This window comes from Cheilinus undulatus, linkage group 9, assembly GCF_018320785.1.
Source record: "Cheilinus undulatus linkage group 9, ASM1832078v1, whole genome shotgun sequence".
NCBI classification, from domain to species: domain Eukaryota; kingdom Metazoa; phylum Chordata; class Actinopteri; order Labriformes; family Labridae; genus Cheilinus; species Cheilinus undulatus.
The window spans coordinates 18,253,755-18,271,229 of record NC_054873.1 but is presented as its reverse complement, the minus strand read 5'-3'; the positions used below and the strand labels follow the sequence as shown (position 1 = coordinate 18,271,229).

Below are 17,475 nucleotides of genomic sequence, written 5' to 3'. Positions count from 1 at the left end.
TCTTAAAGTCTGTGAGCACACAGACTGTTTATCTTTAATATTGAAATATCAGCAAAATTAATCACAATACAAGCACAGCTACAGTATGACTCCTGGACAAATCCATATGAAGAAAAAAAAATAAAAATACAAACTTTAAATTTAAAAAATGTACAGAAATTACAGAAAATAATTTGAGTTAAAAACCAATATCTGAAATGGATTTATGTCAGAATCCTAAGAACAAATGCACTTGGCTTGGAGGTTGGTATTGACACATTTATACACACCTGATGCCATCATCATTATATACATGACATTTAATGATACTGCAGAAAACTGGGGAGAGGTTGGAGGTTTTTCCTTCTGTGGCAACACAAAGGGGACAGAAATAAAGACAGTGGATGTTAGTTGATTTCTGATTCTGCTTCGTCAAGCTCTCTTCTTGAAGTCATCATCATGGTCTTTTTATACAAACATAAGTGTGATTTCCTACGAGTGGAAACAAGCAAACAATTTACAGGTGAAAAAGGGGAAACCACAGAGCTCCACATGAGAGCTAAGGCTGTTTATGTGCTGGTTAAAGCCTGTCTTTTTTTTTTTTTCATTCCAACTCACAAATCATCATGGCTGACATGATTAGAAAAATCATCCGATGCCATCATCAGCCACAGTTTAAACTTTCTCTTTTATTTTACAGCAGTGCCACAAGTGTTCAGTGATGGCTTTAAGTCCAAAAAACAGTCCAAAGTATGTGCTTTTTTGCATAGTCTCAGTGTGGTTTGTGTTTCCTTTTCTTGTGTTTTTTGTCCTTCTTCTTGTTTGAACATTTCACACAGAACCACGGCTGGTCCTCGGGAGGGGCAGTAAGGATCCCGACACAAGGCCTGCAGAGAAAAGACAAGGAGAGAATTCAGGTCAGTGACAAGAATGAAAAATGAAGTTATGCTTCTTTTTTTCTAATGACACAGCTGAGGTGAAAATAACTATTGCCAAATAAACTGCAAACATGCAATTTAATGGAGCAAAAAATATCCCTGAATGTTTATATCTCAGGTAGGGTTGTCATTATACCAGATTTTTTTCTTTAGATATTTTTGGGCTTTTTATGTCTTTAATTAGAGAGGAGGACAGTGGATAGAGTCAAAAACAGGGTTGAGAGATTGACTCAAAGAGTGACTAGACAAATCAGCATCCTTTGAGGAGAAAGAGACGTTAGCTACAGACGTGGTTTAGTTGCACTGCCAGCCTGTAAATAATGGCTGCAGGTGAAGAGAGGAGTGTAGTGCAGCTATGGCAGCAGTTTTATCAGAACTGGACATCATTTCTTTATCAAAAGACCAAAGAACCACACTGAAAGCTTTTCTTAGTTGAAAAGATGTTTTTGTTCACTTCCAAACCAGCTTCAGCAAAACACTGAAGCTACCTGGGCAACTGGCCCCACTGATGGTACAACAATGATATGGTCAGCACACATTATGTAGTTTACTCTCTGGGATGGCACACTCCTACTACGCTATGTTTAAATGCTCTGATTGGCCCGTGATGAATGTAACATGCTCTTTTTTTTTTTTATTGGAAAGGTTCGGCCCTTTCTTCCATCCATATTCGACACAACTTATCCCATTTTGGGGTCACTGGGGGCTGGAGCCCATCCCAGCTGTCATCAGGCGAGAGGTGAGGTACACTGGACCGGTCACAGGTCAATCACAGGGTAGAACAGTGTTAATTTGGTCAACTAGAACTATGACTAAAATGTTAGTTGACACTTTTTTCCATGAGAAAAACTAGACTAAGACTAGCCAAAATAGATCCCTGGTGACTAAAATTGATAAAAAGTATGTTTAGTTTTCATGAAGATAACTAGAACTAGACTAAAATGTAATTTAGTTTTTGTCTGACATACAAAATCCATGATATTTCTCCACTGTGGTTAAATCTGTCAAAATACCATGCTATTCTGCCTCTCAGCTAGAGCTGGGCAATTAATCGAAAAATAATCAAAACTGACATTTAGAGCCTCTAACCCATGTAAACCTGCCGTGTCAATTATCTCAATTATTTGTCCTTGAAATTCTCTCTCTCTCTCTACTTATGTACCACAGAGCCAACTGTGCAAAGTGAGCAGCAATGTTATTTTGTACTTCTTATACAAAAGTTTAAAAAGAATTTATTTTGTTGGCAAGAAATACAAGTTGTTTATTTTCTACTTTTCTTGGAAAAATTTGATTTTTTCCTAAAATACCCATCTCAGCTGTTTTTCCAAATTGTTTAAATAAATAACCATAAATTGTTAATCTGTGCATGCTCTGTCAGTCATTTGTTTTAAAATTCTAAAAATATTTACAGAACAAGCAGAGTTGGAGGTAGAATAATCGTTTATTGATCTTGAATGAGGTAAAAAGTTAATTTAATCGTGATTTTGATTTTACCCATAATCGACCAGCCCTCTCAGCAGTAGAAAGCCGGGACTCCAGGTTTTGCAGGGGGCAGATCTGGTACCAGATTTAGGCAAGATAATAAATGCTTTGGCTTCAAGTAAAAACTAAAATGTAAGAACTTTATATGAACTAAAATTAGACAAAAATGTGGAGTTTCCATTAACTAAAACTAGACTAAAACTATAAAGGGTAGAAATGACTAAAATTTGACCAAAACTAAATGGCATTTAATCCTAAGACAAAGACTGAGACTAAAATTAAAAATAGCTGTTAAAATTTAAACTGATAAAGGAGCCAATTAAGAGTCAGAGCTGATTTAGAATTACCATTTTACCTAACGAGCATGCCTTTAGTCTGTGGGAGGAAGCCACAGTACTTAGATAGAATCCATGCATGCAAACCCTGCCCAGACCAGGGCTCAAACCAGGAACCTTCTTATTCTGAGGCAACAGCGCTAAACCCTGCACCGCTGTGCGGCCTGTTTATCTCCCTTTTATGTAGCTATATTATGAAATACATGTTTTAAAGCATCTTCACTTTTAATACCATCATTCATTTATTAAAAAGAACTGAAGAAAATACTGTTAAAAAATACGGTATTGAAAAGTACTGGAGTATGAACTTTTATTAGATACTACACTATAAATAAAACCAAGACTAAACACAGTCTTTATAGAGCAGTGCAGTCTTATAACCAGACCTAAAGTGAAAAATGTTGATATTTTTGTACGATTTAGACTATGCAAGAGTTTGCCTGTAATTTTTGACATTTCATTCAATTCCATTTGTACTTCATATTAAAGTTTCATTATGTTTGTGAAAGAAACAGATTGCCTTGTTTTTAAACAAGCGCTAATGAAAAAGTATTGAGGTATCCTAAAATGTAGACAACCTTGGCCTGAATAGCTCGTTATGTTGAGGTTAAAGAGAATCTGATTTATGTTCCCATACCAACTACAGGAAAGTTGTTTTAAATTCTTGAGAAATATATAAGTTGTATTCATGTTCTTATATAATGTCAAAAAATAATTAATCAGACTAAAGTAAATAGAAGCACAAATTTGCACTATCCTGCTCTATCAAACTAAATTTTTGTATATTGCATTACCGTGTGAAATAGTAATTTTTAATGTTAGAAACGTGCAAAATTACTTTCACAAAACTATCACCATCATCCATTTTTCCTTTTGTCATGTACAAGCATCTTTAATTTCATATGCTTTTCTGCCTTTATCATTTCTGGTGCTTCATTTGAAAAATACATAATCGCTCCCTATATAGCTGCCAAAACTATCTTTGAAAGTCTACTTTTATTACTTTGTTACTCAACTTGTCATACCTCTATTTGTCCGTTTCTTTGCACTTAACCTTCATACTGTTGGAACTTCATTATACAGTCTCTCTCTTGTAAGTGCAGTGACTGCAGTGTTTGAGGAATCTAACAAGAATTTCCTTTATCATTGAACTTTTCTGAAGTATAAAGGGTTTTTGAAAAAGATGTTCCTTCAAGACTCAAAAATTTCAAAAAAATTGACCATTTCAACCGTTAAATAACAGAGCAATAAGATAATAGAGCTCAGATCTATCATTTGGTAGCATCAAAACATGACGACCCAAAACAAAGTCTGATCAAGAGATTGTATTTTCTTCTTGGGGGCTCTATTTGCTGTCCTCCTCTCTAGAAATAGTCATAAAAAGCCCCAAAAGCCTCACTGTGATGTTTCTTCAATCCTTTAAGTGTTCCTCTACATATGAGTCTCTTCAGACAAACCACAAGCATCCAGAAAATACATACTATGACAGCAAATGTGCAAAACTTTAAAAAAAAAAAAAAAAAAGAAAAAGAAAATCCCAAAGCCAGAAGAAACTCCCAACATTCATATGGAGACAAGAGGGTGTTTTTATGGTACAGTTCAACCCTCAGTAAATTATTTTGACAAAATATTATTACCAACCTTCTCAGACAAAGGAAGTGCAACCCTGTGCTTTTAGATTCTGCACAAGAATGACTAAGTTCACTAGGAGTTTATAAAAGGGAGAAGCACCAAAGATCTGAGTGACTCAGGTCAGAGTTCTGCTGTCAGACTTTGACCAGTATGTTTTCAGTAGCACGTCTACTGTCATTACTTACATATACATTGGTCTTCCTATCAATCAAAGAGACTGTAAATCTGTGTTTTCACCAATAAGTGGAATGTGCAGTTCCATTGGGTACGCAGTTATTTTTACACTGTTGGATGTTGGTAAAGGTTCCAAATAACTGACGTGTACCACCCTACTGCTATCATAACATACCTATCTGACCCGAAAAGGTGGAACTAGACTCACTGCAGTCTGCTGACTGGTTGGAAGAAATGTCACTTCCTTTGCAACAGCAGTAATTATGGACAAAAAAGGGCAATGTTTTATTTCACACTAAACAGCTTTTCTCCCAACAATGATAAACTAGAAAATAAACCTGCACACTGGTTAGAATTAAACTGTGTGGGAGACGCAGATTTATTCCAACCCTGAATGAGCTCATGTCCAGTTCTCTAAAACATGATGCATGGGTTCATTTCTTGGCATGATGCCAGGCTGTGAAGCCTTCTTTTTTGCTTAACCTCTTGAGCCATTATTGGCTGAAAGTGGGGGAGTTTGAAGAAATAAACAGATTCAAATAATGTGAGAATACCAAAGAAATACTCTCTATGCAGATGATGTCGTCTCTTATGAGGAATAGGGACAGGAGTGAGGGATAAAATTATGCTTTTCACGTCAACATTAAAAGGGGAAATGGCAGGGGAAAAAAGCTTAAGTGTTAAAAATAAAGTCAAAATGTCAAGAATAACATTCAAATACAGTTTCAAGAGTGAAGTCAAAATGTGGTAAAAAGATTCAAAATGACAAGAATAAAGTTGAAAAACCCTGTAAAGTTAAATCCAAAGTTTTTGTCTTTACACATTTGATTTGCTGGAATATGGTTGCTGTAAACATGTGAAAACACTGAGATCCACATGTGACTGAATTCTGGATTTAGACTGTACAAAAAAATGCACCCCCCCTACCGTGGGAGCACAATAAGACACTAGCTAATGAGACATGTTTGGTATTTTGAACCAGTTTATTTCTAGTGTAAAAACCGGCTGTTTAACAGGTGTTCAGGCGGGAATTCTGGTATTCCTGCAGCCAGCCTCAAGTGGACACTCGCTGTATTGCAATTTTTTGCACTTCCGCATTGGCTTCATTTTTCAGGTCCAGAGGTTGCCGCTTGGTTTGCCTACAAAATTATTAGCATGAGTGCTTTCCTCCATTCAGATTTAAACATTTGTTTAATCTGAGAGGATCATGTTTCTCCTGAGTGGGCGTGGCTTCAGCTCATTCAACAGACACGCCCACACCATCCTGGAGAAGATTCTACTGCCTCATTTTTCATAATTTTGAAGCTAAATTTTATTAACTTAGAGATGTTTTATTTGAATGAAATTTGATTTAGGGGTTTATAACACAGTGAGCTGTTACCAACAAACCTAAATACAGATTCATTTTCACTTTACAGGGTCTTGAACTATAGTTTCAGGTTTAAAGTCAAAATGTCAGGAATAAAGTCAAACCTTATTAGATTATTACAAACAGTGGGTGGAGACAACCATACATTATGAGCTAAAAAGGGAAACTATTGTTGAATCTTATTCTGAAATATAGTTGCAAAAGTTTACTGATTCATGGCATTTTAGACAGTCTCATCATTACGACTTTATTCTCAAAGTGCACAGCATTTTTTTTTGCTGACCCTAGTCCATAACCATTTTCTGCAGTCCCGAAATAACCCTGAATCTTCAATTCCTAAAATCTTGTCAATTCTAAATTAATTCTTTTAAACTTAAGGCTTTAAAAAAACTTTTTTTTAACCATACTGCATATCTTAAAAATTAGTTGACAATTTTGGTGTTGGAAATATTTGTGATTTTTCTTACAATATTCTAATAATGATAATAAAGTTTTGAAACAAAATGAGCTTTACAAAAGCCATAATCTGCTACACTGTTGAGTCATACGCCATCCTGCATTTAGAGAAAATTTTGCCATTTGATAATTTCAAATTCTAGTTTAATCAAACCGATGTCTCTGAGTTGTCTAACCCAGCTCTTTGTGGTATTTTCCAATTGTGTACTTACCTTGGATTACAGTTTTAAGTGACTATTGTCTTCATGAACACTAACAAATCATCCCATGAAGTAAGACGGATCTAAACTCCTGGCTGGACATTTTTAAGGGGTGCTGTAGCTCAGTCAATAGACAAAGTGCCACACATTTGGAGGCTACACTCCTCAAAATAATGGCTCCAGGTTCAACAATAACCTAAACCCCTCAGTACGTGATTACTCAACTCACTCCTCCTTGCCCATCCTGTCCCTCTTCAGCTGATCTGTCATTATAAGCAAAAAGGCCATAAAAGTACTGAACATTGCGACGAGGAAACAAAAAAAAGTCTGTTTCTTGATGCTTACGTTAGCAGGAAAGTGAGAGTGAAAAATGCAACTGATTACAGACAAATGAGGATGTCCCTTCAAAGCATTCTCTACTTGAACAAGGCCTACTTTGCTTAAATCCTTTATCCAGTTGCATTAAACATCTATTTGAGGTGAATAAACATCATGTTTTGGCCTGTGCATCAAAAAGAAATGTTGAATTGCTGAAAAAAAGTTTGATTATCCTTCAAAGGCAAAACCATCTAGTAAAAATTGCACAAAAAAATAGGTTTCCCTTTCCCTCTTTTCATAAATTTATTCCCTTTCTTGTTCAACTTCTCTGAAAACAAAAAATGTTGCCACTGACAGACTGGTAAAAAAGGAAAGTATTCTTCACTGTGTACAAAAAGCAAAGCAGTTGAAATGCCTTAAATAACAAAAAACAATAAGTGTAATTAACTTAAATCAGTCAGCAGTACAAAGTCTATAAATTTATCTTATGCTTAGACTCTGCTCTATGCATTCGCAGATAAGCACTATTTGTCCAAGGATTGGTGCATTATGACATGATTAAATATGTTCAATTTTTCTCCGACTAAGCTGCAAAGATTGTTTCACTGGCCAATTTCACATTTCTTAAAATAAAAGACAAACATGCCGCAGTATTTCTGCACTATACCAAAGTCTTGGTAAATAAAAACACCAAAACTAAATCACAATACCAAACTATGGATCGTTATGCAATACAAAAACTCAACTTTTCACCAACAGGCACCAACACAGATCACTGAACTGAAGCTTTAATAAATGGGAACAACTGTCCAGAACTTAACCATCAACTATGCAAACTAAAAAAAAACATACACAAAACACAATGGTACAACAAAGATGAGAAATAAAAACAAAAACAAGAAAACAAGTCTCTTACCAATGATACCAATCATCGCAGTCATCACATCCTATCATGAGACTGCCATCATCAGGTTTGTTGCATCCAGGACAAATCCAGATCTTGTTTCCCCATTCATCTCGGATCTTTGGGAATAGATATAACAGGAAGCATTAGAAATTAAAGTTAACTAAATAATGCAGATAAGTGACAAAAAGGACAAAAATGACAAAAATAGCCACTAAGTCTACTTTAGCGTAATTACTAAACCATTCATCAAGACACTGCACATCATTTTTACTTAACAGTAATACACTTAAAATAAAAACACTGTTCTGAAAAAGTATAAATTGAAAGTGAATAAATGTGGTGAGTCGACACTCACGACGTAGTTACTGACGGTCTCGGTTACGACGCTTCGGACTGGTGCTTTGAAGGATGCCGCAGGAGAAAGCATGGGTGCAGGAGAGAGCAGCGCTGTGGCAGAAGCTGGTGGTAGAGGAGGTGGAGGCACAGGTAGAGTGGGTAACACAGGAGAGAGTATTGGAGGTGGAGGGGGGGTCCGAGGACGATTCCCAGGGCCAGACTTTGCGGCTGGCATCTTAGGTGCTGGCGTCTTGGGTTCTGAATTTGGAACAACTTTGCTGATGACACTGGAAAAAGAAAGAGAAGAATAAAAGTTAACACTGGCAATATAACATTGTGGCCTAGTGGCATTTCTAGAACGTGGGTATATTCAGTAGTTTTGTTGTTTTTGTTCAAATGGATTCAGAATTATCCCAGAAAAGAAAGACAGGATTTTGCTGTTGTTTTTTCTTCTTATAAGCAAAAATAAAGAAAAACTAAGAGACATGCACAGCAATCTTGAAAATGTCCCAATATTTTCAAGATGGGCTACATGTGTTAATGCTAACAGCTGAACGTTTTCCTGCCAACTCCCTTTGAAATGTCAGGTAACAGCTAGTGGAACAATTACCAGGACTGAGTGGGCAAGGTTGAATGAAATTAAACTGCTTTACACTTGCCACAGCTCACCTCCATTGTCTGTATTATGGTTATCATGTTGTACTTGTACTGTCAAAACATGCGTAGACATCTACCAGCCAAAAATACTCTGAGGAGAGGTGTGTGTGTGTAAAAAGACAAGTTCATGAAAATATCAGGGCCTAAACGTCCTACATTATTGACAAGCACTTTATTTACCGTACTTTGTGAGATTTCTTATAAGAGGATATTACAAAATGTTTTGTGCCATGAAATCTCCTCTATAGGCTGAATAATAAATGATTAATAATAGTATTTGTTCAATGCAGACTGTTGTTTGAGAAATTCATGCTATGAGTTTTGGAAATGATAGCATCTATCTTTTAAAATAAACTTTTTTTACACAGAAACTTCCAACTGATAAACACTCCTGTCCCCTCCAGGAACTGTTCATGTAAACAACAGTACAGGTGGTGCTATACTAGCTAATAGGCAACATGAGAAATTCAAGGCTGTGGTGGTAAATTGTGTCTGTTGAAAACATTGTTTTGAGCAGATATCTTAGATAAAGCATTTTTGTGTTTATATGTATAGTAAAATTTTGCTGCTGCACTATGATGTTGATGACAATGGGGAAATATTACCCCATGAGGGAATCGTACAGCCTGACATTACGCATAATCATGATTGTAAAAATACAAGGGAGATAAACAGTCAATGTGCAGTGCTGTCCTTCTTGAAGAGAAAGATTTAATGTGCAGTAACTTGAGGAATAAATCAGTGCTGCTGTAACTTGCTTAGTCCAACACCTGCCCTGTAGCACCTGGAAGTAATCATTTTTTATCCTGATGATCTTGTTTGCTTTTGTTACTCATAAAAAGGAATCAATATTAATTTTGGTCTGTTTCATAACCAGCTATAAACTCCTTACAGTGGCTTTAAATAATCAAAACATGAACCATAATGATTAGACCCATTTCTGCTGACATGAAACCGGTATCAAGGCTTGACACAGGCTGGGAATATAATAATGCAAAAGATGCAATAGATTGTTTTTCAAAAAAGCGTAAGCAATGGAGCTGTAATGTGAGAAATTTCAACATGAAATTTGACAGGCAACAGCCACTTATAATGCTTACATTTTGTCTTGGCCTGCTCCCACCCTGAGCGTCAGTCTGGGAATGACTGGAGACGGCAGAGTTGTTGGAGTTTCTACTTTCACCTGGTGAAGCAGGAGACACAAAATAAGTTTCAGTGACACTCTAAAACCAACACAACATAACAAGACAAAAAGTTACCTTCTCCAATCGTATTCTCTCCTTCTCCTTTTCTTTCTCCTTCTCTCGTTTTTCCTTTTCCTTCTCCTTTTCTTTTCTCTTCTCCTCCTTCTCCCTCTCCTTCTCTTTGGCCTTCTCTCGCTCTTTATCCTTTTCTTTGTCTTTCTTTTTCTTTTTCTCCTTCTTGTCCTTTTTCTTGTCTTTTTCTTTGCTCTTTACTTCTTTATCCTGGAGGATTGGGGCCAAAGGAGGAAGCATGGAGGGGATGCGAAGACAGGCAGAGGGGCTGAATAGAGGAGGAATTTCCCCCAGAGCAAAGGGAGCTAACGCAGATTGTTTCTGTCTGTCCTCCTTGCTCCGGTCTTTACCCTTGTCCTTCTTGTCTTTGTCCTTTTTACTCTTTTCTTTATCTTTCTTTTTGTCTTTGTGTTTCTCCTTCTCTTTCTTAAGTCCATCTCCATCTCTGGATTTTATCTTAATGGAGCCCTCAGCTAAAGAAAAGTCCCTCTGAAGGAAGAGCTCCCCATCTTTTATTCCAAACTCCTTCCAGGGCATCTTGACATCCTTGGAAAACTCCTTGGATTTATCCCTGTTCTTGTCCTTGTTCTTCTCTTTTAATTTGCCCTTCTCCTTCTCCCGGTCCTTGTCTTTTGGCTTGTCTTTCTCCTTCTTCTTTATTTTAGTTTTGAGCTCCTTCTTCAGTTTTTTCTTTACATCCACTGATGACACCATCTTGTTCTTCTCCTCAAACATCTTAAGGAGAGGTTCAGGAGTTGGTGGGGAGGCAGATCCAGACGATACGAAGCTTCCCTGGCTTGGCTGGGCTGCAGATGGACCGCCTTGATTGACCTTTCGGATCACCTCATTGATTGAATCATCCATAGTCCAATTTCCAAGGCCTGGGTGTCCCTGTAGGTGAAGTGGTGTTGACGTGTCCTTTAAAGAGTTACTGGCCCCGATCAAAGCTTTGGGTGTAGTCGGCTCCATGATGGTAAGCCTCCTTGGGCTGGAGAATCCATTGCTGTCTGAATCGGAGCCTGAGGAGAACGCAAAAGGATCAGGTTCCCGCTCAGCACATGCTCTGGCAATCACAGCATCGATGGAGTCATCAATGGCTGTGTTATCAGGCTCTAGTTTCTTAAAAGGACCCTCAGCCAAGTCTCTGTCCTCCATATTCAGTCGCATATGGATGTTTTCTTTGCCCATCCTCTCACTCAGAGCAGACAGTGGCAGCTTATGCATGCTGTCTGCTTTGCTCTGAGGTTGGGATGCTTTGGCTGAACCCATCTTTGGGCTCTTGGGGCTTTTAGGACTCTTGGTCCTGCCTGGAGATTTCTTCCTCTCCTTAGACGGCTTTGGAGAGTGGATGGGACTGCTGCCTACTGGAACAGAAGGGACCCCTTTAGGGGACTTCGTTCGTTGTCTGCCAGGGGACGACACCTTAGGCTTTCTTCCTGGAGTGGTGAGACCCTTCTGATCAGAGTGTTTTGGTACAACTGGCTGAGGTCTGAAGGAAGGCAGGGCTCCAGAGGGTGTTTCGGGTGACAAAGGGTCGAGGGTGTCGTGAGAGGGAAGCATTCCTGGGGGAACACGTTGAGGGTTGAGAGAGGTAAGGGGCTCCCTGGGCTCGACCCCCCACTCTGGGCTGAGGCCAGGATACATGCGCGGTCTCTTGGAGGTAGGCATCATGCCCATAGCTGCATCTGGACTGTCCAGGTGCCGCTTCAAGGGGTGATTCTCATCATTGACAGTCTCATCTTCATCCATGTCCTCCTCATCCTCTTCCATGGCCACCTGCATGGCTTCAGCTGAGGTGCCCATGTCAGCAAGAACCTCCTCCTCTTCCTCTTCTGCAGACAAAAGGGACAAAGCATGAGTTTAACTGAGTTTCAATTTCTTCCCATCTGATTATTTGCCTTAGCTAGGGATTTAACAAGACCAGATTTTATATTTTGATATGATTCTAAAAAATATCAAGACCACTGAAACTTCCTTTCCTACCACTGCTACAAAAATGTAAATTTAATCCCATGAAACACAAATCTGGGTTATTTTTTTTTTATTTTTTTTTTTATATAACTAAAAAAATAGCACAGTCCGGGGTGCAGATGGCCTAGCAGTCAGGTTTAGGTCTGGCCCATGGCTCCTTTCCAGCATGTCTCTCCCCAACTCTCATCCCAATGTCCAACTCTACCCAGTGTCCTGTCTAAAACAGGGCTTAACAATTTTGGAAAATAATCTAACTGCGATTTTTTTCCCCCAATATTGCAATTGCGATTTGATATGCAATTATTCCTTAACTCTCTTTTGTTCCTAAACAACGGCTGAACAATTCTTTTATAGTGTCAAATTCTGATGATTTTGACTAATATTGCAAATTGGATATGAATTATTGCATTGAAGGGTTTTTGTCATTCTTAAATTTAATAAGATAAAACTACAAAAATGAAGAAGGTAGGATTTTTTTGGTGGACTATTCAAAAAAATGTCACCTGAATGATTGCATGATATGTCATGCATAACATCGCCGCTGCAAAAAAAAAAAGTTTTAAACTGAAATTTTGACACAAGTCACAGGTCAAAGAAATATTGCACCTTTTGCGATTTGGAAATTGCAGCAGGCCATATTGTGATATAATCTAATTTTCAATTAATTGCCCAGCCCTACTCTAAAATACAGTCATAAGAAGCCCAGAATATACATCTTTAAAAAGTTAGCACGGTCGAAATTGCAAAAACACAGTGGCAATTTTTTGGTCCATAAACATATTTGTGGAATTTACAAAGGTTTTTCTCTCTTTGGTCTAAGAGCTGTAGATTTAACTTATGACCGGAGATCTTACATTTTTAAGCTTTTGGTGCTTCATGATATTACTGATCATTAAAAGTTGGAAGATCTTGTCATTTCAAAACATGTGGTCTTGAAAAGTACATTTTTTATAATCTTAGTCTTAACAAATTCAGGTTAACATCAGGGGTCATTCAAACACATTTTCCCCAACCCAAGAATACATACATACAAATTCAGCAGCCACATTATTAAGACGGTCAAGCTAAAACTCAAAGTGCAGTTTAACAACATTAGCCACACATTAAAGGTTTTGTTGTGATTCCTGAAAAGAGCTGCATGTTCAAATTCATAATGTTTTAATGATCATGTTTATTTCACTGACTTTTATTCTGTACATACTTACTGCGAAATCAAGCCTAAGTACTCAGACTCATAAATCATTGCAGATATTGTACTCAGTATCATTTTAAGCATGTTAGCCTCTCATTATGTAAGTTTGTAGTCAAAGTTGGAGCCAGGTCTCCAGTTTATTTGAACATTAATGAGAGTGACAGAAGTAGAGGAGAAAGAAAACTATGCACTGACAAACTGTCAAGTGGAGGGATGAAGAACACGCCATGACAAAAAAAACAGCTTTCAAAATAATTTTTAAGAACATTGATGATATTATAAAGTAATCATATTTGTATTTGAAGTGGTGGGTACACAAATGTAAGTACTTAATCTGGAAAAGTGTAGTGAAGGTGTTAGGGCTGAATGATTTGGAAAAATAATCAAACTGCCATTTTTTAACCCAATATTACGATTGTGATTTAATAGCCGATTATTTCTTAAGTTCCTCATCTCATGTATTTTCCTTCAAAAACAAGCAATAATTCATTCTATACCATAACCTAAACAATATTAGATTAAACTAGGGCTGAACAATTTTATAAAATATCTAATTGTGATTATTTAAACTTGTTTTGCAATTGGATACGAACTGTTGTATTTAAGAAAATCATTTTTATATAATTCTCATTTTTAACAAGAAAAACATAAAAAAATGAAGCAAATATGATTTTTTTGGTACACTGTTCTAAATTTATGCCACTAGAATGACTGCATGATATGTAATGCATAACGTGTCTGCTACAAAAAAAAAAAAAAAGTCCTGAACTGGTAGTTTGACAAAAATTTCAGGGTAAAGAAATATTGCACCTCTGCGATTTAAAAATAGCAGCAGGCCATATTGCGATATTGCGATTAAACCTAATTAGCGATTAATTGCCCAGCCCTAAAAGGTGCATAGGTGCTTTTTCTACTTAAATACAATAAACACTAACAGCCTGATGTACAGTAGTTTCCTTGTGTATTGAAGAAACTGTGAATGATTCCAAATCATGTTTTCCAGTGAAACATGTAAAAATAAACTATTAATATGTGGGAAACAGAGTAATCACAAAAGCTGCATAATGTGAAAAAAACAGTAATGTTGGCCCATTTTGATGTATTTTAAAAGTTCAATATGGATATCAGAATTCTTGCATTACCTTTTCAATTTTACAAGAATTCATAACGACATGGCTTTTCTACAGCAAGCAATTCTTTCATATAATGTTGTTTTTTCTCTGTTTTAACTTCATAAAACATACTACTTCTGCAAATTGAATCTTGCATTCAGCCACATTGAATGACAACAATATTTTAAACTGTTGTGCAGCCCAACCAACTCACGTGCATTCAGAGATTACTACTTGTCCATTATATGAACTGACCTTCTTGTAAGGAGACCAGAGGTGGCATGTAATCTGGAATGTAATCCTTCCTTTCCTCTGCATCTCGGGCTCCGGGCTGAGGAAACTGCAGTAAGTTGTTTTTGCTGACTGGAAAGAGTGGTGTTTGATGGGCAAAACCAACAGGCTCCAGGTTGTGGACATAGTCCTCCAGTTCACTCAGACTCACTCCCAGCAACCTGAAGGCTTGGCTTACATCATCCAGGACGGGATCTGTTCTTCCATCTGAAATGACCCATCAAAACAAGCAGTTACACCCCACCATTTTCTTCAGGGTTAAATAATAATGACAAAGCTGCAAATTAACGATGATGTCCTGACTGATGTTGTTAAGTATTGCACAATGGGTTTCAGTAGGATTGATTAAATCTTTCAGCAGACAATGCATGAGTACAGTGCTACTGCATGTGACTACACTGTTTACAATGTGCTGACCACAGCTGTAGATCATAACTGGCACAATAATGTCTCCACACAGAAGCTGTTTTGCTGTTTGACTACTGTACTTTTTGACATATCCACCTATGCTAGGGGGCGCCAGCTACAGAGTCAGTCAACAACAACGTGATCTACTACTTCAGTTTTATGGGTTTAAAAGTAATCTGGGCACTGAAAGAAGCACTCACATAGCTCGGAGTAGCGGTGGCAGGCCCTGGCCAGCTGCTGGATATATCGATGTAGCACATCGGACAGCAGATCGCACGCAGTGAGCTGAACCGCATCCCAGCCCAGAGCCTGGCAGATCTGCGCCACCGAAACACGCAGCAGCGAGCGGGCATAGCTCTCGCACATCTCGCTGACTTCGTTACGGGATAATTCCGGTCAGTTCCTCTTCCAAAACATGCTTCCGGGCTTCATGTTTCACATAAACCCTGTAGGGCTTGGTTAAACCCGCTTCCGCGGTTAATTTTGGACATCTACTTCAGTAAATATATTGGCGCTTTCGCCCGAGTCGCCATCTTGATTCCATCGATAGACCCATCCCCGAAATCTAGTCCGCACATGCGCACAACTCAGCGCCTGCCTTCTACCTCTGCCGTGTTCGAGCGCTTCATCAACAGCTGTAGATGCGCAGTATCTCTTAAAGTAGGTTAAGCAAACCTCTCTGAACACAGAGAGTGGAATGTAAGCTGAGTAGTGCTTTACATTGCTTATGGCTGACAAAGGTCGACCCTAAAGTAAACTAGCAACCATGTATTTGCTCAAGAACACGCTTTAACGCTCAAAACAAACGACGACCAGTTTAGATTTCACAGTCGCTGTTTCCGTGAGTGAAACACTCCGCCAATCAGTTTGTTTCAGCTTCGTTTGATGATGCCTGTGGCAAGAGGAGTCATTAAGCGAAGCTTTAAGTATACAACAGGTGTTAACCTGGACACAGTGTCATTTTTATAACTGGCAAGAATTAGGATACACTAATTAGATAATACTTATCTTCCTTGTTTCTTTTGGTAAAATTTCAGTGATTTCACTAAAGCTTGGCCTAAAAGGTTCCCCTTTTAAGTCTTTTAAGAGCTTGGCTGAATTATGTTGCCTATTAGTGTTGTTTTGATGCAGACTGTAGGACATCGCCTCTTTTAATATTTAAATCAGCCACACGCCCTAAACGCCCTCTATCACTTTTTAAATCCTTCCTCATTTATTTAGGCTACACATCTGAGACTTATTGTTGGCTATTCAGACAAATCAACTTTTGCCTTTTAAATCTCTGCAGATGAACTGCATCGATGTGCTGCCATGTTTTAATCCGCACACAAACCATTTTTCAACCCTTAAGACCAAGAAGAGTTATCTGTCTTGTGATTCTAGGGCTGTTATCAAGACCCTTTAACTCCTGACCCACAATAGGTTTAACTCCTGCCTATGTATGTTTCCTTTTTTTTCCCCCTCATGGCACTCCCACTGAAGTTTCGTCTCAGTGAGGCCCTCTTCTGGTAATACCAAGTGTCTCTGTTTGATTCCTCAGCTTCTTCTAGCATTCAGTATTGATAACCAACTGACTAAACATTAGAGCTGGAGAAAGCTAGACTTTTGTACTTACATAAAAGCATAACTACTCTGGTTAAAATGTACTTAAGTAAAAGTAGCCTAACGATTTATAAATTTACTCATGTAAAAGTAAAAAGTATTTAAAGTGTACTTAATGAGTAGCTACCAAGGAGTTGTACAGTAAAATATTATCTTTCCTTATTGGCAAGAACAAGAGAACAGATCTCCAACCAGGTTGTTCAGGGAAAGTCAATATACTAAGGTAAAATACAGCAATATTGACAGCATTAATGTGTATAAACTACACGTTTGAAAGTGTTAATTATAAAACTTGACAGAGCTGCAGTAACTCTTGAAGAATGAAAGACTATCCATCCTTTAGGACTACCTAAAGTCACAGGTGGGAATCCTAACTCAGTGGATAACTTCATGCATGTTGCCAAGGTGTCTCATATCTAAAACAACAGCAGTACACCAGAAATATGACCAAAAGAACCCCAGCAGTAATCACTGTACAACAAGCAACACCTCAACACATCTAAAACATTTGCCCAAGGGCATGATGGGGAACTCTACCCACACACCCCCCTCTGATTTAAACCGCAGTGGGCGGCGCTTAATCAATTGATTTTTTTTTTTTTTTTATGGAGTTGAACAAAAACGGATGGCTTAACACTGAGGACTGTTTCACTGAGAATGGAGTTAAAATTACACTTTTGGAGTTAAAATCAACTCTGAAACATTCAACCTTGAGATATCAGCACTCCAGTTTTTGTTAGCTGTTTTGGGATGTAATGTGAAGTCATTCTCTAGCTATGTGCAACTGTGTGAGGTGGAAAAACTACAAGAGTATTGTACTCAAAAAAACAGTAACTCTGGTTAAAACTTAAGACATAAAA

The 17,475-nt window shown here is 37.9% G+C and overlaps 1 protein-coding gene across 2 annotated transcripts; it reads right to left on the bottom strand.

The window, feature by feature from the left end:
• taf3 (TAF3 RNA polymerase II, TATA box binding protein (TBP)-associated facto) lies at positions 1–15,560 on the bottom strand. 2 transcript variants are annotated; one of them, XM_041795991.1, is made up of 7 exons: positions 15,214–15,560; positions 14,570–14,812; positions 10,043–11,871; positions 9,884–9,966; positions 8,146–8,413; positions 7,800–7,906; positions 1–866 (listed from the first exon to the last, which is right to left on the bottom strand). In XM_041795991.1, exons 1-7 carry the CDS (start codon positions 15,377–15,379, stop codon positions 752–754), a joined length of 2,811 nt encoding a protein of 936 aa, XP_041651925.1. In that variant the 5' UTR covers positions 15,380–15,560; the 3' UTR covers positions 1–751. The 2 variants fall into 2 exon arrangements, with proteins under 2 accessions (XP_041651925.1, XP_041651927.1); XM_041795993.1 differs by having other exon boundaries at positions 8,161–8,413.
• Positions 15,561–17,475: the final 1,915 nt, after the last annotated feature.

Excerpts from the sequence above, each read along its gene's own strand:
- taf3 (XM_041795991.1), bottom strand. The coding sequence starts at position 15,379 with ATGTGCGAGAGCTATGCCCGCTCGCTGCTGCGTGTTTCGGTGGCGCAG. Across the intron at positions 11,872-14,569 it reads TCTGGTCTCCTTACAAGAAG|AAGAGGAAGAGGAGGAGGTT; the intron begins GTCAGTTCATAT and ends TTTTGTCTGCAG. Across the intron at positions 867-7,799 it reads TGCGATGATTGGTATCATTG|GCCTTGTGTCGGGATCCTTA; the intron begins GTAAGAGACTTG and ends TTTTCTCTGCAG.